Genomic DNA, 25,593 nt, shown 5'->3' with positions numbered 1-25,593 from the left:
CCGTTCCTGCAGCTCCCCAATAGAAGGGGTGAAGGAACTTCTCCGGTGGACTTTGTTGAATGACCAACCTGCAGCTGCTCTTCACAGTGTCCTGCCGGGAAAAGGCGCCCGTTGAGCAGAAAAGGGAAGGAACTTCGTCACCTTGCCCGCAAGGCATTTATTTAAAAGAGGCGCCTCGGAAACCGGAACAGCCCTTAAACCCAAACTCTGAGACGAGACCGAAGCCCCGCGACGGAAGAGAAGCAGCAACTGCCAACACGGGGGTCGGCGCTTTGGGCGCCAATCGCGCCAGCGCTATAGGAAGACCTCCTATCCAGCGACTCCAGCTAAGCCGGCTTTGATCGACGCCTGCCTATTGCTGGTGCCCCATGGCTGAGGGGACAGGCTGCGAGGCGCCCAAGGCATGCTTGGCCAAGATAGTGATGGTGGGTGACTCCTTCGTGGGGAAAACCTCTGTCCTGAGGCGATACACCGACCTTTGTCCCGCTGCCCGGGGGCTGCCGCCTTCCTATATCACCACCGTCGGTGAGTAATAAACGCGCCCCGACGTCGCCCGTTTCCTGTGCCTGGTTCGCCCAAGACGCTGGGCGAAATTACACTGGGCGAAATTACACTGGGCGAGCTTAGCCCCGTATTTCCTTTGAGTATGCGAACCTGGGTTAAGTTAGCCAGCGAAAGCGAAAGGCATACCCGCCTTGTCCCGCCCGCTTTATTTCCTGGTAATCATAAACTAAAACATACACCCTAAAAGCCGGTAGTCGCTGAGATTTCATTCAGCGAGATACGGTTATATTCTGTCGACGTGGGCAAAGTGTGAGATTTAACCATTTGCACTTGAAACCTTTGCACCTCACGCACATTACAGTAAACCATACTAAGATTTATGTATCTAACTTGATATTCTGTCAGTCTGGGTTTGAGTTAATGTATGAACCCAGACACTGTGGTTTATAAATCATGGTTTATGACTTAGTTCTGGATGTTAAGGAAACCATGACTTCGCTTGTGGGGCATTTTCCACTAGTGACTTAAAACATCTTCCAGCATCACCCGGCCTCCAGGCAAATATAGAGTATTCTCATTGCTGTTATATTGTCTCAGCAAAATAACAGAACCCCTCCTTTATCGTTAGTAGGAAGATACCCCTTTCACCACTATGCATACGTAATAAACAAAAACGTTAACATCTTTCCTCTGTTGCCTTGGATATAACTTTGTTCTTCTGCACCCTTGTAACTTTATGTGAAAGTGAATTGCAAACATGTACATACCATATTTGGGAAGAGAGAATCAAGGTCTGAATAAGGGTAAAAGGTAAAGTTTCCCCCGCACATGCGTGCTAGTTGTTTCCAACTCTAGGGGTTGGTGCTCATCTCCGTTTCAAAGCCGAAGAGCCAGCGCTTGTCCAAGGACGTCTCCGTGGTCATGTGGCCGGCATGACTAGACGCCAAAGGTGCACGGAACACTGTTACCTTCCCACCGTAGTGGTCCCTATTTTTCTACATGCATTTTTACGTGCTTTCGAACTGCTAGGTTGGCAGAAGCTGGGATGAGTAACAGGCACTCACTCTGCTACGCAGCACTCGGGATTCGACCCGCCAAACTGCCGACCTTGTGATCGACAAAGCTCAGTGTCCTAACCCACTGAGCCACTGCGTCCCAACTTCCTCCTCCCAACTAGTAATCTGTGACTGTGTATAAAATTCTAAACTAGAATAAGATATTTTGGGCTTATAGGTATACAAATTTAGCCAAATATGCAAACCATAATGAAATAAATCCTGTGGACATAGCTCACAGATTTTAGTTTTTTAGTTTTTTCAGTTAAAAACTAAAAGCCTAGGGTCAGCTGCTTTTGTTCTGTATAACATATGGACTATGTTTTCAGGATATGTTAAGCTATAAATTTCTATTAACAAGCATAGACTACCATTACACATGAACCTAGCCTTTTAAGTAAAGTCTCCAGTTTATCATATCATCCGCAGAGAAATGAGTGTCACCTTTGAGTTCCAAACTCAAGACTTTGTCCCCAAGCTTTATCCTAGGTTACGAATTCCATTTCAGATCTGCTCAAAAGTAGGGATGCCAGATACAAGTGGGGATGGGTAATATGGGTGTAAAGGGGTTTAGTGGTATGATATTCTATTAACTGAATTTTACACATCATGTGAATAAAGTCATAGTTATGTTTGAACTAAGCATAAGTCTGTATTGTGAGGCAAGCACATTTTCTTCCTTCTGTTTCCTATGTTGAAACTGAAACTCTAAACCAGACATGTCAAACACAAGGCCCGGGGGCCAGATCCGGCCCGTGAAGTGGTTTCATGCGGCCTGTGAAGTCATCCTGGAAACAGTGAGGGAACGGCCCCCACTGCCTTGGCTCTGGCCCTGGCCCAGAGACCCTCCTCCTGCCAGAGACCCTCAGATCTGTCCCACTCCTGCCCAGGCCCGCATAGTTATAGTTAGTTATAGTTTTATTTAATTTATATACCGCCTTTCTCCTTGGTGGGGACTCAGGGCGGTTCACAGGGCATATATAAAAAAGACAATACAAAAATTAAAAAAGATTAAACCCATGCCCAGTTAAAAACAGTGAACAAGTCTAAAACAACTATTAAAACCCATCCCCGTCAGGCCAGACCAGCTATTTCGAATAGGTGGGTCTTCAGGTCACGACGGAAAGTTCGGAGGTCTGGTGCCATCCGGAGCTCCACCGGCAGTTGGTTCCATAATGCCGGAGCGCCCACAGAGAAGGCTCTCCCCCTGGGGGTCACCAGTCGGCATTCCCTGACTGGTGGCACCCTGAGGAGGCCCTCTCTGTGGGAACGCACAGGGCGGAGGGGAGTTGACGCCGGCAGCATAGGCACCCTTGATGCGAACGAAGTAGAGCTGGCCATGCCCACCCAGTAGGTCATATGCACTTTAGCCACGCCCACCCAGTAGGCCACGCCCACCCTGGCCATACCCATCCGGCCCCCTGAGGGCAACCGCAATGCTGATGGGGCCCTCAATGAAATTGAGTTTGACACCCCTGCTCTAAACTATTTAAGCAGGGCAAAGGCATAATCAGTCTATTTTCTATATGTGTTATGTATCCCTGTGTTGGTGAGTTGTTCTAAACTGGGAAATTACTTGGTATTTTAAGGGTTTCATCAGCAAAAAAATCTATGGTTCTGTCTTTAAAGACAATACACTCAACATTCTGATAGTGATAGCTGAAGAAGGAAAGATAGTGGATAAAGACTGGTAAGTGCAATTATCCTTGCTTACAGATAGGGCTATAATTGACATGGGAAATCTATTGCCTATCTTAATAGTATGAGAGATTTAATTGTATCTATTGACCTGAATAAGTTATGTTTGTTAAATTGATTATGCAAGTCCAATTCTGTGCTACCTTGTGACCATGAAGTTTAAAAATTCTTTATGCATGTTTATGTGAACATACGTGGAATCCCTTTGATTTCTTTAATGGCATCGACATATACTATAAATAAAACAATTCATTCACATATAAATTATACTATTTCTCTAAGCATTCTTCAGTCCCATTGATTTCCATTTGGTTGTCAAACTGAATAAAAGTTTCAGAATCTTTATGAGAGATAGATGAATTAAGACTAGGTTCTGTCAGTCAAATTTATATATGCTAATGAAGATCTGCTCTTTATAGTCAACCCCATCTGGAAGTTTACTGTTAAAGCAGCTATCACCAGATCATTGATATAAAAAACAGGAACTCACTGGCAGTTGGTTTTGTGAAAGAGGAAGAGATTTATTGAAAACCAGGCTGTACATTTGTAGAGATATTAGTGTAGTTATTCTGGCAGAAAACAGATTAATAGAAAAAAATAAACTGATTTAGTTTAAGTGGCTTCTCGTGTATTTGACTTGAATTTCAGAAAATGCATATTAAAAGCCAACAGGTAAAAGATAATATGTAGGCAAATTAAGCACAGACTATAGTTTTAGGTGCCACTCCACCCACACAAGTGCCGTATTAGTACAAAACAAATGTTTAGAATATTCTCTTTTTCCAAATATCAAAATACAATGTTTTTTTAAATTACTTATAGAATATGGTTGTACACACATTTCTATTTTATTCTCATATACACATAACAATTTAGCAATTCATATTTTTGGAAAAATATTTTATTGATATTTTTACGAGAATAACAAATATGTCAATATTGTAGTTGGAAGGTGGAAGAATATCAGTTTTGGATTCTAAGATTATGGGATGCCTCTGCCACAGGAGAGGGCTGGTTTTGTTTTCAGACAAAAGACTGTAGTAGCTAGTTAATGTGCTGGAGCCACATTAAGCTAGGACAAAAGTATTTTCAGTTTATTTATTTTAGGTATAATTAAAATAAAATTACCACAAATATTATTTCAATTTCTCTGTACCCGTACTACATCAAAGCACTGTTGTTATTATTGCCCTGGTTCAATTTTTCAACAGAGATAGGACAAAACATGATATTTTGAGATCAGAACTTTTTGAATGCAAAATCCTTTTGTATGTCTCTATTTTGAATAAGATAAAGTATGCATCAAAGTGGAGGGAAATACATCAAAGAAGAAAGAAGGTTTTGTGCATGGATGAAAACTCAACAAATGATTCATAGTAGGAGTTTTTTTTAAAATCCAAATTAATTAATTTTTCCTTATTTTCTTTTCCATAATGCCTAGTCTTGAATTATCAGATCTGAAAGTTCTTCAAACCAATTCTCAATTAGAATTTAAAAATTCATCTTTGGAGTTGGAAAGCAAAGTTCTCAACACAAAATAGTACTTTGTATGTACAAAAAAAGTTACCCAATATTCTAGCTTTAAGGAAAAACTAATTGTGCCAATGACATTTTTTCAAAAGAAGGATCATATGACAGTTCACAAACCTTTGCAACAGCATGATAATTTGCAATCTCTATGCATGATAACATCGAACAATAATATTTCAGCAAGTTCACATTCAGTCTGGGTTGAATAAATTCCTGTTATTAATTAAAAAGCCAATTTGCTTGATTGCAGAAAAATTTCATGCTGTAGGGTTGCATATGTGGGGAAGGAAAAATCTTTGATTTTTGGTGTGCGGGTGAGCATTATTTTTTTTTATTGAAAAGTTTTAAAATACAATTTTCCTTTAAAAAACCCCCCTTCCCCCTCCCTCCTCCCCCCTACCTCCCCCCTCCCTCCCTCCCTCCTCCCCCCCCTCCCTCCCCCCCTCCCCCCCCCGACTTCCCAGAGCTGAATACAAGGTATATATATAAAAAGAAAAAAAAAGAAAGGCAAACATAAGCAACCATGTACTAACAACTATAAATCCTAAAATCCATCACTCTCTAGCTTATATAGGATAAACCAAACCTTGGCAATATTAAATATATATAAAAAACTAAAATAAAAAAGAAACACTTTCTAGCTTATATAGAATAAAACAAACCTTAATAATATTAAATATACATTAAAAACAAGAAAAAAAAACCCAAAATAGAAAGAGAAAAAAAACAGAAAAAAAAGGAAAAAAGAATTATTCAAATACTATATAATACTTCTCAACCTATACTTGTCCTAAATAGACTCCATCCATTTTGTCCATTCCATGATATAACGTTCTTACAAATAATCTTTCAAATTAACCAAGATCTTCGCCACCTCAACCAAATCAGAAAACTTTAAAGTCCACTCTTCTGTAATCGGCCATTCCTCTTCCAGCACATCTATAATTATTCCAAACAATAAAAAAGATTGCGAACAAAACTTTAACCTCCATTTGGAAATCTTCTATATATTCCACCAAACTTTAATCCAAAAAAACTCACCCTTTCCACAAAACCACCACATATAAAAAATATATTGCGTCTACACCCAAATCTTTTCCCACCTCCCATACTTGACTATGAATACGTCGTAGAAATTCCATAGACTTCTGCAAATCCTGCTATTTTCTCTTCTTAGATCGTTTTGCAGCAGCACGCGTCACCCTCTGTTCTATAGAATCATCCGACGAAGTTGTATCTTGATCTCCTCCAACACCGTTGTCTTCTATCTGACCACCTTCGACCTCTTGATGCACTCCTTCTCCAGATCCCTTTTCAGCTTCCAGAAGTGTTAATGGCGTTGCATTTAAAACATTATTATAGAAATCACGCGCTTGCATCACAGTAACCAGACGGTACTTTTTACCTTCGTGCGTCACCATCAACCCAGCTGGGATCTCCCATCTAAACCTTATATCTCGTTGCTTGAGCTCTTGCACAAGAAATGTAAAATCCTTCCTTCTCCTTAAAATCTTTGGAGGAATTTCTTTTAAGACCAAAACTTCTTGATTAGCAATCACAACTTTAGTATCATAAGCAGCTCGTATAACTTCATCTCTAGTTTCCCTTTTTGCAAAATATACCACCACATCTCTAGGCAACTTTCTCTGTCTAGCAATCCATGAATTCACACGAAACACTTTATCCATGCCTCCTTTTATTTCAGATGCTGGCTGTTTCAACACTACTTCAAAAGCCTCAGAAACCAGCTGCTTTAGATCTTCCTTGGTATTCTCCTTTAAGCCTCTAACTCTAATGGCAAACTGCATCTGGTAATATTGAGCAAGACTCAGTTCCTTTTCCACTTTATCTTCATTCTCCAATACTTTTGCTTCTAATATAGTGCGGGTGAGCATTATTGTGACCCAACACCACATTGGAAGTCAGCATGCCCCGATGCTTGTTATGGATGGCTCGTCTAAGTTTTCGTAACATTTCACAGTAGACTTCTGGATTGATGGTTGAACCATGCTCCATGAACTTCACTAGCAGTACTCCTTTGGTATCTTCATATTTGGCAGGATTTTCTATGGCATCACTTCCAGTGTGGTGTTGGTTCACAACAATGCTTGCCTGCACACGGCTAGATGCACCCAAGAACTTTTGAAGCAGTTCTGTTGGGATGTTTTTGACCACCACCACCCCCATAGCCCAGATTTGGCGCCAAACAATTACTACTGAGGAAATTCAGTAGTTAAGACAAATGCCTCAATTTGAATGGCGATTATGTTGAAAAGTAGTGTAATGTTGGAGTTTTCTAATGTGCATAATAAAAGTTCTGCTGTATCTGCAAGTGTCTGTCATTGATAACCAAATGGAGGTTTATTTCCGAATTGCCCTTGTAGAATGCCCATCAATATGAAATAATCCACATTATATGCAGAACAAATATAGCTTTTTTCCAGAATAACCTCTGGGGTAGCAACTGAGCTAAAAGTTAATCAGCTCAACTTTCAAAGCTCTCTGGAAGTATCTTAGCATTATGGAAACATGGGCATACCATCGGTCTCAGATCAATGCAGGACATGTGTAAAAGGGAACATAGTTTAATTAGATGTAATGGGCATCATTTTGATGGAAAAGTGATTCAGAACCTGTGAATCAAGGATCTCAGCAAGATAGAGAAGTACCGGTATCCAGACTGAATATTCTCATAACATATGAGAATCTGCCTTCAAGTTTTAATTGTCCTCCTTTTGGCATATAGGAACAGCAAACTGCTCAATCACAGAAAGTCATTACTGCAATTGAAATGGAAAAGACAACTTCACTTCTTTCCAACCTTGTTTTTGCCTTGGGCAAATATTTCTGCCATGGCTAAACTCTCCAAAATAGTCTGATAGTTTATCTTGATGTAGTTCGCTGAGGGCAATAAATGCTCTCTTGTATTTGATTTCAAAATCCAGCCAAGGTATAGAGGATTAATCACTCCTTGGCCATTCTGAGTGGAAGAGCATATTCTCTTCTTGCAGCACCTGCAGTACTATTGGATAAGCTGTGTGGGAAGAATTGTCCCATAACACAACAAGAGGAGTCTGTGATCTTGAAGTGTTGAGTTATGTTGAGCATGACCCTGACTTTTCCCCCCAAAAAATCTTGCCTCAACCACCCACTGATTCAACTTAACTGTTTGCCTCTAATGCTCCATTTCTTTTGGTTGCATAGCTTTTTCAAAGTTCTTTTGATGCATGACCAAAACAATTACCTGTGAAATAGATATATACAAAATATAATAAAATGAGTTACTTTTAGATTTGAAATAAAGGGGTGTAAACAAGCAGAATTTTCATTTAATATGACTGAAATGTTTATGCTTGAGCAATCATTTCAGTGTTAAAATAGATAACATTCATAACATTTTATACTATAAATAAATCATGTGGCAGTATCATCTAAAGCTAATTCTTGAAGGTTTTAGATACAGCAGCTTTGTGCATGCTTTGGACTGATTTAGGCTGTTCAGCTAGACTTGATGTTTAAAAGGCCTATTACAGTATGTGACTAGCTTTAAAATCCTCTTTTACAAATTGTTTTCTAGCTAAGGCATATCTAAAACTCAGTGTACATAGGTGAAAATTTGCAGACTGGTTGCTTACATTGGCTACACAGCAATACACAATCTGCATCATGTACATCTGCTGTATGTTGCTACACAGCAATGCACAACCAAGTGGTAGAATGTATTGTACATAGTGGAACAGTTGCTGGTGTGATTGCTGTGCTCACAGCACAGTATCGGGATCCATGTCAGAACTGGATTGTGATTTTAAAAGTATAATTTATTATTGTGACTTTTATCTAATTTCTGTCCTTCAAAAGAGTGAAAAAAATTACTGAGACTGTTTGCAGCTCAAGCTGTGATTCTTTTACCAGGAAATATGGCTTATGTCTATTATCTCTCATTCTGTTTTTCCCTCCTTGCAAATAACTTTAAAAGTAATAAAGTGTAATACCTTGCTCTTTTGCTCCCTATCTGAAAAATGGACAGTGGCTACCAGTCTCAGGACTCTCCTGCACAGCAGCCTTAATTACTGGCCCCATGGTAAAATTGGTTGGAAATAATCCAGCTTAAAAAGTAGTTGTCATTCTTCAGCTTTGACAATGATGTACTAAAGATACTTGTGCGTTATATCCAACTGGTGTTATTTCCCTGCTTCTTTAGCCATCTTTCCTATCCATGCTAAGAGAACAAGTGCCATATTGAAGGCATGTGGTTTCCATTGTCAGTACCACTCCCCAGTACTTCACATTTTCTGGTCTGGTGCATCTCTCTGTGGAACACACTGCTTTACTATTCTTACTATAGTTAGGTTAGAGCTAAAACTCTTATCAGTTTCTCCCTTTTTAAAAAATATGGGAAATTTCTCCATTTTAGTGGCCCACCAGTGAAGCTGTTTTGGGAATAGGAGCAGGGAAGAATCACAAGAGTCAATGGCTTTATTGCTGCCCCCTAATTGTTGTTGAAATGGAGGTAGTGACAGATTTTATTTTCCTGGGCTCCAAGATCACTGCAGATGGGGACTGCAGCCAAGAAATTAAAAGACGCTTGCTCCTGGGGAGGAAAGCCATGGCAAATCTAGACAGCACACTAAAAAGCAGAGACATCACCCTGTCAACAAAAGTGCGTATAGTCAAGGCTATGGTCTTCCCAGTTGCAATGTATGGCAGTGAAAGTTGGACCATAAGAAAGGCTGAGCGCCAAAGAATTGAGGCCTTTGAACTCTGGTGCTGGAGAAGACTCCTGCGAGTCCCTTGGACTGCAAGGCGATCAAACCGGTCAGTCCTAGAGGAGATCAACCCTGACTGCTCTTTAGAAGGCCAGATCCTGAAGCTAAAACTCAAATACTTTGGCCACCTAATGAGGAGGAAGGACTCACTGGAGAAGAGCCTAATGCTGGGAAAGATTGAGGGCAATAGAAGAAGGGGACGACAGAGAATGAGGTGGCTGGATGGAGTCACTGAAGCAGTAGGCGTGAGCTTAAATGGAGCCCAGAAGATGGCAGAGGACAGGAAAGCCTGGAGGAACATTGTCCATAGGGTCGCGATGGGTCGGACACGACTTCGCAACTAACAACAACAACAACAATTGTTGCAACAATGGTTAAGCACCAATGAACTGGTGTTTCAGACTACAACTTATTAGAGATACAGAAGGAATCCACATAATGCCCAAGGGAGAAGCACAGTGTGATTCAGAAGTTGGAATGGACCATTTCTTAGATGGATGTCCTGTAATTGGTTATTGATAGCAGTAACCACTCACCAGAGAAAAGAGGATATGCTGGCAAATCTATCCAGTGATCAGTAGGAACTTAAAATGCAGCAGAGAAACTGCATGAGGAGGTTCAGCCTAGGCAAGACTGAAAATATTTGAAATGGAGTGAGAAGACATGATTGCAGGCTGCCTCCACTCTGGGATAAGAGTGATTTGAGGGTGATATCATCATTAAAATTCTCTCATTGTGACTGGTGAAGCACTGCTCACCCATGGTCAGTAAATCATATAGAATTGTTATTAGGAATGGGAAGTGGCAATGGGTATGACAGCCATACAATTGCAATTAATACTTGAATTGGATCTTGCCAGAGGGTGGGGTGCGATTCAGATGCCATCTATAATACATAATAGTAATAGCACCTAGACTTATATACCACTCCATAGTGCTTTACAGCCCTTTCTAAGCAGTTTACAGGGTCAGCCTATTGCCCCCAACAATCTGGGTCCTCATTTTACCAACCTCGGAAGGATGGAAGGCTGAGTCAACCTTGAGCCAGTGAGAATCGAACTCCTGGAGTGAGGAGTTAGCCTGCAGTACTGCATTCTAAGTGGCTAAGTATCCAGTAGTATAGATGGGGTAATGTAGACTTTTTATTTCTCTACATATTTGAAATGTTTAAAGATAAGAGGGGTTATTTCTGCCTAGCTAGTGTTTTATGTTTCCCAACTATAAATTACAATTTAAAAATGTAGTTGTGGAGTCTTATAATACCACACTACTTTGTAGCAAGAGCTCAGTGTCAATTTTTTAAAAAGTAACTTTGAAAGTGTCAGATCAGATCTCAAAAACAGAGGACTTTTTATGTCTAAAGTCCTCTCTCATATCCCCTAGAATTTCCTCTCTGAAAGAAATGGGAGTTCCCTCACTTTGCTTAGAGACAAAGGAATACAGTGAGTAAGATAATATGATAAAATGTCATTTCTTGGTGCTTGAATGCCTGTTTCTCATAGTTTGGGGCACTTCAACTCCTGCTCACAATGCCAGTGTTATAATTGCATGTTGCTAATTTGCTAGCAATATTGGAGGTTGCAGCTGTGGGTAGTGCCTTTAGTTGTTCAAGATTTGCTTTCCTTAAAAAAACAAAAAAGCATTCACAGTAAATTTTCATTGAAAGCACTTTATTCAGCACTTAAACTCTCAGGGATGGTTGCCCTTCTTCCTCTTCAATTATGCAGTTTTTGTGAATTATAAGCAGCTATAGTTTTCTAATTAAACTTATACGGATCATAAGGCAGACTCATCACATTGAGAATAGCAGACTATAAAGAATAACTGTTTTTTGTTTAAACAATGGCACCTCATTGAACACCAGGGAAAAAGTTTATGGCAAGAAAGATTTGCATGTCCAAGTGAACAAGGAGTTGCTTCGCCAAATAAATTTTTGAAATATTCTGTGACATATTTTCTTGCAATGAATATTGTATTAGCACAATGAGAAGTATATTCAAGAAAGTACTGAGTTTTTAGAACTCTTTAGAGGCAAAACCTATTTTCTGCAGAGGAATTATGGGCCAACGGGATCCTTTCTTTCATCTTTGCTGTCAAAGTAGAGGCACACACACATCACACAGCCTCTCATCTAAATCCTGGCCAAATATGGTGGTTACATCATGTATCTTCATCTATTTTCGTGAACATTCTTTCAATTGCTTTGTGGCAATACTGAAATACTGCATTCTTACATTGTTTTTTCCTCCTAGAATTTTCAGATAATTACATACTTATTTATAATGTCCCAAATGTCAGCCCTCAACAAGACAAACTAATTTTATTTTGTTGCAAGGCTAGATTGATATAATCTTGCAAGTGAAAGCATAAACTTCCTGCCACCATTTTTAACCACTTGAAGCATTGGGGCAGGTTCTTCCTGTGTTTCTTTCTCTGACTATTAAGCCACTGGCGGCTCTTGCCTCTCTTTGTCTAATTGTTTCTCTTCCTCTCTTTCCCCAAAGTCTTTCCTACATTCCATTACATCTTTTCATCTACTTAGAGATGAACATACATTTAAACAACGTATGTTATTGAGAAATGTATAACTGTTTGGACTTCCGAGGGCAGCAATGGCAGATTGTTGAAAATAGGATCCAGTGAATGGATCGGCTCCTCAAAATTCCTCTTCGGATCAAGAGGACAAAGAAGGGTCGCCCACAAGTTTGCTCCATACAGAATCTCCCTGTGAAGAGATTGTAAAATAGCGATTTCCAGTTCCGGTTCCACTTCCTCTCTTAATTGCTTTGGGAAGCTGCTTATTATTGACTTCTTAGAAGTTAAGAATCTTCCAGCCAGTTCTGTTACAAAAATTCCATCTTTTTTAAAAGTCCTGGTAGCATGCAAGTTAGTCATGACCGACTTAGTTTAGAAAGTGACTAGCAAAAATGTGGAGATGGATTAGAACAGCCCTCTTAAATTCTCTGCAGTTTCATCTCCAGTTTAGTAGCTACCCAAGATTCTGGAAAGGAATATTTTGCTTAGGAACCGAGGATACAGTGTGCCATTTATTATTCTTTTTCAAGGTCTCAATCCTAGCTGATAATTCAGTGTTTTTCAACCTTGGCAATCAGGAGTTGAAGTCCATCTGTCTTCAAGTTGCTAAGGTTGAGAAACATTGTGATAATTCATCCATACTGGAAGGAGTAAGATGTTGAAGTCTTCTTCCTTGCTCTCTCATTTACCGTTTTAGGTGTTGAAGGAGTCTAGGTGTGCCTTTTAGGATTAGGTTTGGATTGTTGTGTACCATATTTATAATAACTTTAAAAAGGCAGGATGAAAATTAGGGAAGATACAGTATGTTGGATTTAATTTTTTACAGCCATGCAATTGGATTGCTGAGTACTATTGGTGATACAACTGGTACTCTTATTTCTTGCTCTCTTTCCCTATTTCAACCTTGTCCATCTGTGAAATTTGTTTAAAATTTTATATAAAGCTATGAATAACTCATGCATGCAATGCTTATTGACTTCTGTTTTTCACTAACATTCATTGACCCTGTAGGTCAATAAATGTAAAGTTGATTTAAGAAGTCAATATGCCTTATTTTAATTTAGATTAAATTTTTGTCTGATTCAGCACTTTAGCTGTCTTATATAAATAAAAATCTCATGTCAATGTATTATTAAAATTTATGTCAATATAAAATGTTTTCTATAGGACTGGAAATCCCCTGTTGACTTAATATTTTTTAAGCATTTACAACCAATGACCTTCCTGTTTTTATTGTGTACTTTTAGATACTGCCTCAGGTACTACTCAAAAGGAATTCAAACATTAATTTGTACAGCAGGCTCCCTACAATAAGGGCAAACTTTATTTTTATTTTTATAGATCTTACAGTGCAGAAATATCAATGTATTGGACTTAGATAATCATTTTCATTTTTTATGTTTTCTTTCTGGAACTGAAGTTTTAATAAAATGATCACTTGTTGAACTTAAACTAAACCAGACTTCTAAATATTCATTAAATGCAAAAAGATAATTTAATTCAGTTAGTGTGTGCTGCAGAATGTTTCTGATCATGAGATGATTTCTCAATGGGGAAAATATAGCTGGGGAGTTTCCATTTATGTGAAAATTGCTCTTTTACTGTGTACTCCCCTAGATAAATTATATTTTTTATCTGTCTTTTGATTTGTTTTTTATTAATAGTTACATTAATAGGATTATTTTTCTTCTTAGGCATTGATTTTAAAGTGAAAACAATTTCATGTGATAACACAACTATGAAACTTCAAATATGGTAAGCTTTATAAGAAATATAATTAGTTTTGGTCTTCTAAGAGTTGATCATAAATAGCCTTCTTTAGCAGAGAAAAAACGTAATGAATATATTGTTGTTTCCAAATGCATGCTAACCAGTGCATTAAGGTTGCTAATGTTCCAGTTAAGTATCAAATGTCCTTGTGAACACCTCCATTCTTGTCTTCCAGATCCTCTAGCACAGGCATGTCAAACTCGCGACGTCACGTGACGTCACACGACATATCGGAACTTTTTCCCATTGCCAAAAATGGGATGGGCGCGGTTTCTCCGTGACGCTCTGGCCCACGGGCCGGCAGTTTGACACCCCTGCTCTAGCACATCTGAATTTGTGAACATTTAAAAAATAATTTCATGCAGGACTTTGGCACATCACAAAACACCAGTCTTTGGCATCATCTTACATCTAAAAATATTTGTGAGCTTCACATGTAAAGAATTTAGAGCACGGTTATCAAATTTGATTGTGTCACGTGACGTATTATGACGTATCATGACTTTTTTGCCTTTGCAGAGCCGGGGTGGGTGTGGCCCGCGCATTACATATCGGTCCCACAGGCCACCATTTGATACCCCTGATCTAGAGGATACCCTTGATCAGCACAGGGAAGATCTCCAAATATATGTGGGTTAAGGCCAAACCAAGAAAAAGAAATTTATGAAAACTCCTCAGAGAAGTACCCCCCACACACTAACTATTGTTCTAAAAAAAGTAGTTTTAGGGCTAACAATGTCCATTTCTTAGTCTGGTCTATCCTATAGGATGGACATTTCCCCATAACAACCATTTACATTTCACCCATGTCCTCCTTGAATATATAACTCTTGATGTATAGATCAGGATATATATGTTTACAAGCCTAATGTGTAGCACATTGACTAACTATACTTGTCAGTCAGTTTTTGACTCCTGGTGACTGCCTGGATGAGGCCCTGTAGTTTTCTTGGCAATATTTTGGGAGTGATTTGCCATTGTCTCCTTCCTAGGCTGAGAGTAACTGGCCCAAGGTCACCCAGGTGGCTTCATGCCTCAGAGTGGGATTAGATCACATGGCCTCCCAGATTATAGTCTGGTACCTTAACCACAGCACCAGACTGGTTGTGGTGTATTCAGAATAGGCTATAAACTGGGTTAAAGGAAACTTTATTTCATAGGGCAAGCCTTCAGATTAAGAATATATATATATATATATATATATATATATATATATATATATATATATATATGTATGTATGTATGTATGTATGTGTGTGTGTGTGTGTGTGTGTGTGTGTGTGTGTGTGTGTATATGTATGTGTATGTGTATGTGTATGTGTATGTGTATATATGTATATGTGTATATGTATATGTATATATGTATATATATATATATGTATGTGGATCCTTGGTTTTTCGGGTTTTTCCCCGCGTAGAATTAAAGGTGTAGGCGCAACGTTTCGACGGAATCCCATCCGTCATCATCAGGCTTCTGCTTCCTACTTCTGGGAGAAGCATGTGGCTCTTGCTCTTTGTTCCTCTTTTTTAAACTGCCAGAGGGGGTGTGTTCTGTGGAGGTGTGCTCTGATTGGGTAGGGGACCAAGTGTGTTCTGATTGGGTGGGAGTGTGTTTTGAATGGTGGGGGTGTTCTGATTGGGTGGGGGTGTGTTCTGAGTGGATGGGCTGGTCTCAGCTGCCAGCTCCAGAACTGAGCTGGTGAGTTGTGCTGCTTTTGTTCGGCTTCGTGTTTGTGGTGGTGCCATGTTTTTATAGTGGGTGTCAGTTTGCTTATTGTGTGGTTTGGAGGGGTTTAAAGTGGCTGATGTTGACCCCTCCAAACCACACAATAAGCAAACTGACACCCACTATAAAAACATGGCACCACCACAAACACGAAGCCGAACAAAAGCAGCACAACTCACCAGCTCAGTTCTGGAGCTGGCAGCTGAGACCAGCCCATCCACTCAGAACACACCCCCACCCAATCAGAACACCCCCACCATTCAAAACACACTCCCACCCAATCAGAACACACTTGGTCCCCTACCCAATCAGAGCACACCTCCACAGAACACACCCCCTCTGGCAGTTTAAAAAAGAGGAACAAAGAGCAAGAGCCACATGCTTCTCCCAGAAGTAGGAAGCAGAAGCCTGATGATGACGGATGGGATTCCGTCGAAACGTTGCGCCTACACCTTTAATTCTACGCGGGGAAAAACCCGAAAAACCAAGGATCCACATACAGGCACCCGCGAAAACCTCAGAAAACATATATATGTATGTGTATATATATATATATGGCTCTTTGTCCACATTTCTGCAGTGAAAAGTGCTAAATTATCTATTATAATGTATTTTAGGGATACAGCTGGCCAGGAAAGATTTCATACACTTACTACTAATTTTTTTCGAGGAGCACATGGATTTGTTCTTGTTTATGATATCACAGATGCAAAAAGCTTTCAAGGAATTTCACACTGGATGAAAGATATATATGAGGTAAGCTTCTGCTCTTCTGGACACAAAATACATTACATAATAAATAGATTCAGGGAAGCTATTCAGACCACAAGGTTCCTCTATGTATTATTCAAACACTTTTGGAGCAAAGCAACACCTTCTTGAAGTCAGCTGTCTCTTTTTATAACTGCTCCAGTCTGTGCACTAATTCAACTAGCTACTCAATTATTAGTAGCCGAACTCAATTACTTGTTTGTTCTCTCCGTTCTCAACCCACCTTGATTTGTGCAGGCAGAAAGGCCACATATTGGCACACATATGCTCGCAGAATTTTACAGCTATCCAGATATATCTGGATATCTCCAAAAAGCCCACAATTAGGTATGCTAGTAATAAACTTCATATGGTATTGCTACTTCAGTATTGTATTCACTGAAATGTTCCTGTAACAGTTAAAGTTCCCTTTAGCCAGTACTGCTAATGGCTTAATAGCTAATTTTCCATGCTATTGTCTATGATATTATTTAATAAAGCTACTAAAACCAGCAATTCTTATTTTGTATTGTTGAAATCCATGTATTAATCATTCTGAAATAGAAGCACTTCCCCAAATTTGTTTCAAATTTACAAGTTCATTGGGTGAACATGCATTTTAGATTTTTAAAAAATTGAAGTATTCTTTTCTTAATATTCTGCTCTAGTAATTAACCTGAGCTAAATATTAGTCCTCTTAGATGAGTGACTATAACCTGTTGAACTGCATGCTAATCTAACTGAAACAAATGACGTATTTACAAACTGCAATCTTCAGCTTAGTAGCTTATGGCTTATGAAGCACTTTATGCATCTTAGGGAGCCCTCTTAAGGACATTTCAATTTCTTGCTATTACTTTTTAATAGCAAGAATTAATCTCTCCTTCAAGCAATTACATGTATTTTGTTAGTACAAAGTATTTACACATGTTCCTGTTCTATGCATGAGGTATACAGAATTGCCATTGTGACATTTCTTGCATTATGTATATTGTATGGATGTTTGGATGTGAAGGATATTTGTGGTTATTTATTGGGCAAAATATGTCCTCTTTGCTCCTAAGCAAAATTAATTCCTCACCTCCTAATTAAGTGGCTGTATGTAAACTTTAATCCACCAGGAGATTTGGAGTGATTAACAACTAAGGAATAAAACATTTATTTAAAAAGTAGGGAAAAGATTAAATGAGGTTAAAAAGCAGATAAGCAACTAAAACCATGGTTCCCTCAGTTGCACTAATTATAATAATTCAAGCAGTTGCTAGCGTTTGTGTCAAATCACATCTCTCTGCATGTTAATTACAAAGATATGTTAAATAGCAGATCTGCTCAGGCTCCCAAATTTTTCAGATAATCCAAAACAAAGCTGCCTTTGCACTGAGCATCTCTGTGTAATCAATTTTTTTTTGTATACTAATGTGGCAAACTACTATTGAACTACTCCTCCTAGTGGCTGATAAAAAAACATAATGCTGCTCATAAGGAATTCAGAATATGAATTAATTGTTCTTAATTTTTAAAGCTGAAAAATGAGTCTCAAGTTCTCCTGGAATGAAGAAGCTACCTGCCCTTGTTTTAAGGAATAATTGGGAAAAGAAACCAAATTAAATTCTAGATTTCTCAAAGCAATGTTGATTATCTGAATTGTGTAAATAGCACCACACAGTGAAGGAATCTGTGTTAAGATTTTATTTTAAAGTAATATATAACTGTATTTTTCTGGGGGGGAAATAAGTTTGTTATGTAGTTTCTGATATGACTGCTTTAAATCAGTATTGAAGTTAATGATACACATTGCTTTTCAAATGTAAGAATTTTAGTCAGTTTTTAGAAAGCAAATAAAATTAAATATCTTTTCTAATTATTACAAATTATTGTATGATATATTTATCTATTCACAATTCTGAGTTTAGAAATATAGTATAATTTTATGTAGAGGAGCCATTAATTTTAATGAGTAAAGCTCCAATGCCTACTGAAAAAAAAAATCAACATTTTGGTCTTCCACAGGTTAGATTGATTCATTATTTTAAGCCTGTACTCTGATAATGAGGTTATTTCATTTTAGAAACTGCATTATCTTGAACATCAGCTGCATTTATGAAATGAGATTAGTTGAGTAAATTAGAAAAGATGGAATGGTAGACCTTAATAAATCTTCTCTAGTGCTTTGCTGCTAAAACTAAGCAATACAGTTATGAGTAGGTATGCAGGATACTAATAACTCTATTGACTGTCATGAATAGCAGTGTTGTTCCTTTGCATCTTTTCTGTGTGTTGGGATGGCATTTCAGTTTTAGGCTAAAATATATGAAATCACTGTACTAATAATGCAAAGGTATGTAACTTAACAGATACAAAGCAAGTGGTCTTATTTTATTCTATCCTGGCAAATAGATGGGGAAGAAATGGAGGTAGTGACAGATTTTATTTTCCTGGGCTCCAAGATCACTGCAAATGGGGACTGTAGGCAAGAAATTAAAAGACATTTGCTCCTGGGGAGGAAAGCCATGGCAAATCTAGACAGCACACTAAAAAGCAGAGACATCACCCTGTCAACAAAGTGCGTATAGTCAATGCTATGGTCTTCCCAGTTGCAATGTATGGCAGTGAAAGTTGGACCATAAAAAAGGCTGAGCGCCAAACAATTGAGGCCTTTGAACTAAGGTGCTGTAGAAGACTCCTGCGAATCCCTTGGACTGCAAGGCGATCAAACCGGTCAGTCCTAGAGGAGATCAACCCTGACTGCTCTTTAGAAGGCCAGATCCTGAAGCTAAAACTCAAATACTTTGGCCACCTAATGAGAAGGAAGGACTCACTGGAGAAGAGCCTAATGCTGGGAAAGATTGAGGGCAAGAGAAGAAGGGGACGACAGAGAATGAGGTGGCTGGATGGAGTCACTGAAGCAGTAGGCGTGAGCTTAAATGGACTCCAGAAGATGGTAGAGGACAGGAAGGCCTGGAGGAACATTGTCCATGGGGTTGCGATGGGTCGGACACGACTTCGCAGCTAACAACAACAAAAAAAGTCTTTCTTTCTGCTAAGAGTTAATTATGTCAACTTTCCAAGTTTAGGCTTGAGCAACATCATAATTCCATTTAAGACTTCTAGGGGAAGAGGGTGATTTCTATAGACTTTTTTTAATCTAAGGACAAACTGACACTCTTCTTTAGGGTCACGTCAGTTCTTGGAATCCTTAGGTGGGAACTGGGACCTATAAATGTTGAAAGTTCCATACTTTGAGTAGGTCATTGATACATTTACATATAAATTTCCAAATTTCAGATTTATTTTTTGGAATACACAGAAGAACTTTGATTTTACAGTCCTTGATTTAATGGATTTCAGATGCAACAACAGAAAAAATTGTACACTGTATGCTTTTGCTAATGCGTAACATCCAATTGGCCACGTTACGCATGGGTGAAGTACGTAAAATTTGAATGGATAAATGCTATTTCAATTTTATATAAGGTTAAAAAAGCACGTGTAAAATCCCATTCCCATTTTATGCATGCATAAAGTACATAAAGTACATTTAAATTTAAATCTGCTCTGAAGACTTACTGTGTTTTTTAAAAATGTTCATGTGTGTCTATATGCAATCAACCTTTTTGAAGAAGAAAGTTTCCATTGTATATCATATTTTATATTAATGTCTTAAAGAAGTGTAATTTTTCTTACCTTGACTTCAAAGAATTTCTCAGTTGTCAGAAAGCAGCAGAAACAGTTTAAGTCAATGCCTAGAATTAGAAACTTTCCCTTCCTGAAATAAGATTCCTATTTCACAAATACTTTTAAAAATACCCACTTATTACTTATTTATCTATACAGGGCCAATAGAGGAAAGCCCAGCCAAGGCTTCATTCTGTTGTGTGTATGTGTGTGCATGAGTTGCCTTATTTTAGCTAGAACAATAGATTCTATCCCATCCTTAGTGAAGTAAAGTGTTTTGAGGAAGATAATCAGATTCTATCAAAACTTATTGTTTCAAGGTAAACCTGCTAATTGAGGAAACTGAAAGCAAAGCCTCTCATAATGGGCTCAGTGGTTCGTGGATGCTGTGGGTTTTTATTACATCTTTCTTGAAATATCTACCAAGTGTTTGCAAAATTTCTAGTGTAGGATGGTTACCTATTAGGCAATACAGCACCTTGGATACAGGGTCTAAAAAATCCTTCAGAACATGGGGGATGCAATGCACCCCCATCTATATTATTTTAAAGCAGCCGCACCCTTCCCTTCTATCACATGGCTGAATACAATTGGAGATTTATGCTGTGCATAACTGTTGGTTGTCTTGACCTAAGAATTAAAATTAAAGCATTGCAAAATCAGAGGGCTGATCACCTTCATTACCCCATGAAATTATGTGCACTGTGAACAGATACCTATGGTGTTTGTTCTTTTTGTTTGCTCTAGGTAATGTCTTCATCTGGTCCATATTGTATTGAGTAAAAGGTGACTTGTTTTAAAAGTATTTCATGCATAATTACTTCTAAATTGTGAATATTCTTTAATAGTTGACTATCTGGCTTGGCTCAAGTTTTCCTAAACATCTGTAGAAATGTAAAGTTCATAACATCAGCGCAATGCCAGAATGGGCTAAAGACTGGGCATTTTCTTACTAACCCAGAAGCAAATAAGGAATGAGGTGATTCATTTGTTCAGTATTCATTCATTGAATATTTTGTTCTCTTGATTGGTTGAATTTTTCCTTTACATTTTCTATTTGTGTGTAGTAAGATTTTATTTTTCAGATAGAGAAAATGTATATTGTAAGACTAGGCAAAAGAATACTATAGCTATATTTCAATGTGTTGATTCTCATTTCCTGTCTATTTATAGAAAGTAGGTGAAAATACAGACATAATATTGCTGGGTAACAAGTGTGATAAGGAAGCAGAACGTGTAATTTCAAAAAACAGAGGAGAAAAGGTAGGCATGTATTATAGGAGATTGCCTTGTTGCTTAAATATTTTGGAGTATATTATAAAAATATACATAAATATGATCATAAAATGCAGTTATTTACTATTGCAGAATAGCAGCATGTTTCAATAGTAAAGGGCAATATAGTGAGGAATTATTTCAAACACTGCTTCTATACTTCATAAACTGCAAAAATAAACCAACAACAAAAAAAGCTTAGGCATCTAATCTGAAACTTCAATTTTTTTTAATTTCATCATTTTTTAAAAAACATTTAACATTTGTGGGAGCTTTTGGGAAAAAAAAGTATGACCCACCTGCTAAGATTTATGTTATGCCTTTCAATCTTATTAAGAATATTAGAAAGTAGAAAATAGAACATTTTTAGAAACTTATATTTCTGTCTTCTTCCACTCTACATATTTAGCTTTTTAAAATATTTGTAATTAGGAATTATATAATTATTCAATACAATTATATAATAATTAAATAATTCCCTTCAGTGCAAAAGAACACCAGTTCATTTGTGGCTTCCAGAATTCCTTCCATTTCAGCTGTGAAAAACCAGTGTTCCTACATTTTATAACTCCTCAAATGAGTATAAAAAGAGAAAGTGGCCCAACAGACATACCCGAGGAAAAGCACCTTAATGACATAGATTGAATTTGGCATCATGACAGGTATTTCAAGTGGCATCCCAAGAAATTACGGTAGTTCTTTTTTTAAGTATTTGCGACCACACAACTATGGTAAAAATCATCATGATAGATGATCACAAGGTGGCAGTGCTGAGATATCTCACTGGCTCACTTAAAATATTTCAGCTCATTTTCCAATTTTCTATGCCTACCCTGCAATTAAGTTAATTTACTAATGGAACAAAATCCATGGTATCCTTTCCTTAATTTGCCTCCTGCCTCAGTTTCTTTTATGTTTTGAATTCCTTTTATATTTCTTTGTCAGAATATGATAGATTCTGGTTTTTTGTTTTTTATTTATTTATTAAATTTTTATGCTGAACATCTCCCTATAAGGGACTCTTAAAATGAAGGGTTACTTCATTAATGAAAGCTTCCTAGGAAGCACTGTTGGACTAGTTCTGGGCAGCCCCAACTTCAAGTCCACTCTTGGAAACTTTCTTAATGACTTTTATGTTAGTCCATTATCTCAGCCCAACATACTTCACCAGGTTGCTATTGCAATAAAATGAAGGGTGATCCCATATTAGCTGCCTTAAGGACTTGAAGGAAAGATTGGCTACAAAGCTGAATGAACTAATGTCATTTCTTGTAATAGTATTAATAAACCAACAAAAGTATATTAGTTACATTACATTTGTAGCAACAGACAATAGTGACTAAAAACACTGTAAGAGGCATTTGAAGAACAAAACAGCTTTCCAAATTTCTGCTTTCTCCATTCACTGTTGTATGCATAATTTATAGTTTTCTTTTTGATCTAAGGTGGCAATTTTAAACCATTGCTGAGATCAGTTTTTAAACAACTAACTTGAACCAAATTTCCATTAAGGGAATTCATATAAGGGAAATTTCTTGTTTCCTTCTCCACAATACCCAAGTCTCTCACAATCCTTCCCCCCCACTTTCACATTAGATTTATAACTTGAACATATAAACATCAGTCACTTTATTTTTTGCAAATTGTCATATAAGCACTTTATTTTGTTTTTGTCTGTGATTGTAGGATACATGTGTGGCACAGGTGTCCAACCTTTTGGTTTGCCTGGGCCACTTTGAGTGAAGAGGAATTGTCTTGGGTAGCATATAAAATATATAATATGGTCAATGTATATAAATCACATAATAATGTTAAAAGTTTACAATCTGGTACGGCCGCATTACCAAACGGCTGCATGTGGCCCAAGGGCCATGGGTTGGACTCGCCTAGCTATGATTTTCTCCTTAAACCAAACTTATCTCCTGGATTCACACAGTACACTGAACCACAAACTCACCACATGAATTGGTTTCACATACTTGGTTGAAAACTAGCTGTTGTGTGCAAACCCAGAGGAATCTTCCTTATTCTTTTAATTGAAAATATAAAGTGAGTCAACAGACGTTAAATGATTAAAACAGAAAAGGAAGGCACTTTTTTCTCATTCACACAAAAGTTTCTAGATTTCTTTAATACAATTTTCATAGCATGAAAAAGAAGTTCATAAAATGAAAGATACAAGCCAGGCTTTCACTTGAGCGAGATTGTAGAAATCTTTCTGTTATTCATGTTTTCATTTAGAAAAATGAAATTTTAGATTTGCTTTCGCTATTATTCCAAACAATCGATTATAGAAACTAGATGAATTACAGGTGCACAAAAAAGCTATATATTCTCTGCTTTCCACCATACTAACCTGAAAAAAAAAGATATTTGCCACGGAGCTATACTGAATTCAGGTGACAAAATGATATTTTCTACTCAAAAAAGCAGTCTTTTCCCCCCAAACTCAAATTATTTGTCTTTTCTTTCCTGTTTTTCCAAAGTCTCTCCCAAATGGTGGCCTGAAGAATATTAAACATCTGAAATCATATATATTTAGTTACTTCTGCAGACTCATTGATGGCTGGTGGGGGTTTTTATGTTCATAGAGGCATCAACTGGGAGTATGAGAACTATAGGATTACTGTCAACTGAAAATATACTTTTAAAGTTTTACATATTTGGAATGTAGTAATTTTTTTAAAAAAATATTAAGTCCCTAATAAAGTGATTATAATCAAACATTGGGCTAAAACTCTTAATCTCAGTTATAAGTACCTTGCATTTTTAATCCAAAAAGAGAGATGGTATGCTTGGAGGGAGACTTTACATTTTCTGAAATTATTGTATATGGTTTTAAAACATTTGTAGCAAATGTACCATCTTTGAGAATACCAACCTTTGTGTGCTGCAGATTTGAACCTAGTTAATGAAGAATCTGCTACAGGTTAAAGAAAGCTAGATAAACTGAAAGTGAGGAAGCATCCCTTCAATCATTACTTAAGTATCCTATAATAAGTTTTAGTTTAAAATGTTAATTCAGTAAATAAAGGAGCAAATATGTGTAGTTAGAAGGTCCACAACTTCACCATGGGAATTAGTTTATAATCACAGTGTATAAGCCATCTTTTGAGTTAATTTTACTAAGAATTATATTTTAAAGCAAAGCATTCCTTTATTTCCTTTTTTTTGCATTCCAGCTTGCTTGGGAATATGGAATACCTTTCTTTGAGACCAGTGCAAAAGATAATATAAATATTGAAAATGCATTTTCAGTTCTAGCCAAAGAAATATTGAACAAGGTAATCTAATTGAAAAACTTTTTTTCTTAAACCATTTCATATGAATTAAGAGAGACTGTCCAATGTAAGAGATCTACCTGCTACCTTTATGTATTTTATCATAATAATCAAAAAGCTTTAAACAAAGAAAATAGGAACCAGAAAGGCTCAATTTTCAAAAGGTCTGTAATTATTATTACTGGTTTGTTCACTGAATACAATTCTATGGCTTTCCCCCCCATCAGAATTCCTGTGTATTTCTTGACTTAGACGTGGTGGACCTAAATGAAAAACTACAAACAAGATCTTGCTGTAAACTGTGACTGTACAAAGAAAGAAAAAGCTACTAATATTGGTAACTTGGTATATATCAAAGCCTTGAATCCCTAACATATAAATAACTCAATTAAAGTACTGATACTAACAAATGAACAGGTTCTTTACCCATTGTTATTTTATTTATTTGCTGTTATAAACCAAATATTACATTTACATTATACATCATGACTGTAAAAGTTATTCACAATGGAAGAGTAAAAAAAAATACAAATGATCTTTGAATGTTGGCTATCATAGCTTGCTTATGCAATAAATCTAAAAAGTAAACATGACATCTTTGTGAAGATTTGAATTCATATTTCCTAGGGAGCACTTTTAAACACTTTATAAAATGAGAAAAAGAAAGGAATGGTGGTCACTTCGAAGTCTCCAAAGCAACCCCAAATCATAGACTAACACCCAAGAATGACATGCAAATAGAGATTGAGCAACAACTGATTTCTCCATCTCTCTCCAAGATTCCCAAATGCTTTTATAACACAGTCTCTGAGGCTGCTACCAGTTCTCCAGCACCTCTAGTTTCCATCAGAAAGGGACAGAATCTTGTAAGAATGCCTCAGATTTTATATTTAGGAAATGCCTTTTAATAGTAATTGGAGACAGTTGTTTCTATTTTTGACTACTTACCAATAAGCAACAATTTCAATTCTTTTAAAAGCCTTTTACCAGAAACAAGAGAAACTAACCACTTACAGAAGCACAAACAT

The 25,593-nt window shown here is 37.4% G+C and overlaps 1 protein-coding gene across 2 annotated transcripts; it reads left to right on the top strand.

Moving 5' to 3' along the window:
• Positions 1-222: 222 nt before the first annotated feature.
• On the top strand, positions 223-25,316 carry LOC310637503 (ras-related protein Rab-10-like). Of its 2 annotated transcripts, XM_083357955.1 has the most exons (6): positions 223-525; positions 13,783-13,843; positions 16,202-16,340; positions 21,183-21,272; positions 24,467-24,568; positions 24,793-25,316. In XM_083357955.1, the coding sequence occupies exons 1-6, from the start codon at positions 369-371 to the stop codon at positions 24,868-24,870; spliced, it is 627 nt and encodes a 208-aa protein (XP_083214081.1). In that variant the 5' UTR covers positions 223-368; the 3' UTR covers positions 24,871-25,316. The 2 variants fall into 2 exon arrangements, with proteins under 2 accessions (XP_083214081.1, XP_083214082.1); XM_083357956.1 differs by lacking the exon at positions 24,467-24,568.
• Positions 25,317-25,593: the final 277 nt, after the last annotated feature.

The sequence above is a fragment of the Vipera ursinii genome (assembly GCF_947247035.1).
Source record: "Vipera ursinii genome assembly, chromosome: 3".
In the NCBI taxonomy this organism is placed as follows: domain Eukaryota; kingdom Metazoa; phylum Chordata; class Lepidosauria; order Squamata; family Viperidae; genus Vipera; species Vipera ursinii.
This window is presented reverse-complemented; position numbering and strand designations above follow the sequence as displayed.

Bases quoted from the DNA above. Each gene is read 5' to 3' on its own strand.
- LOC310637503 (XM_083357955.1), top strand. From the start codon at position 369: ATGGCTGAGGGGACAGGCTGCGAGGCGCCCAAGGCATGCTTGGCCAAG. The intron at 21,273-24,466 runs GTAGGCATGTAT...TTTGCATTCCAG, and splicing joins CAAAAAACAGAGGAGAAAAG to CTTGCTTGGGAATATGGAAT. The intron at 24,569-24,792 runs GTAATCTAATTG...CCCCCCCATCAG, and splicing joins CCAAAGAAATATTGAACAAG to AATTCCTGTGTATTTCTTGA.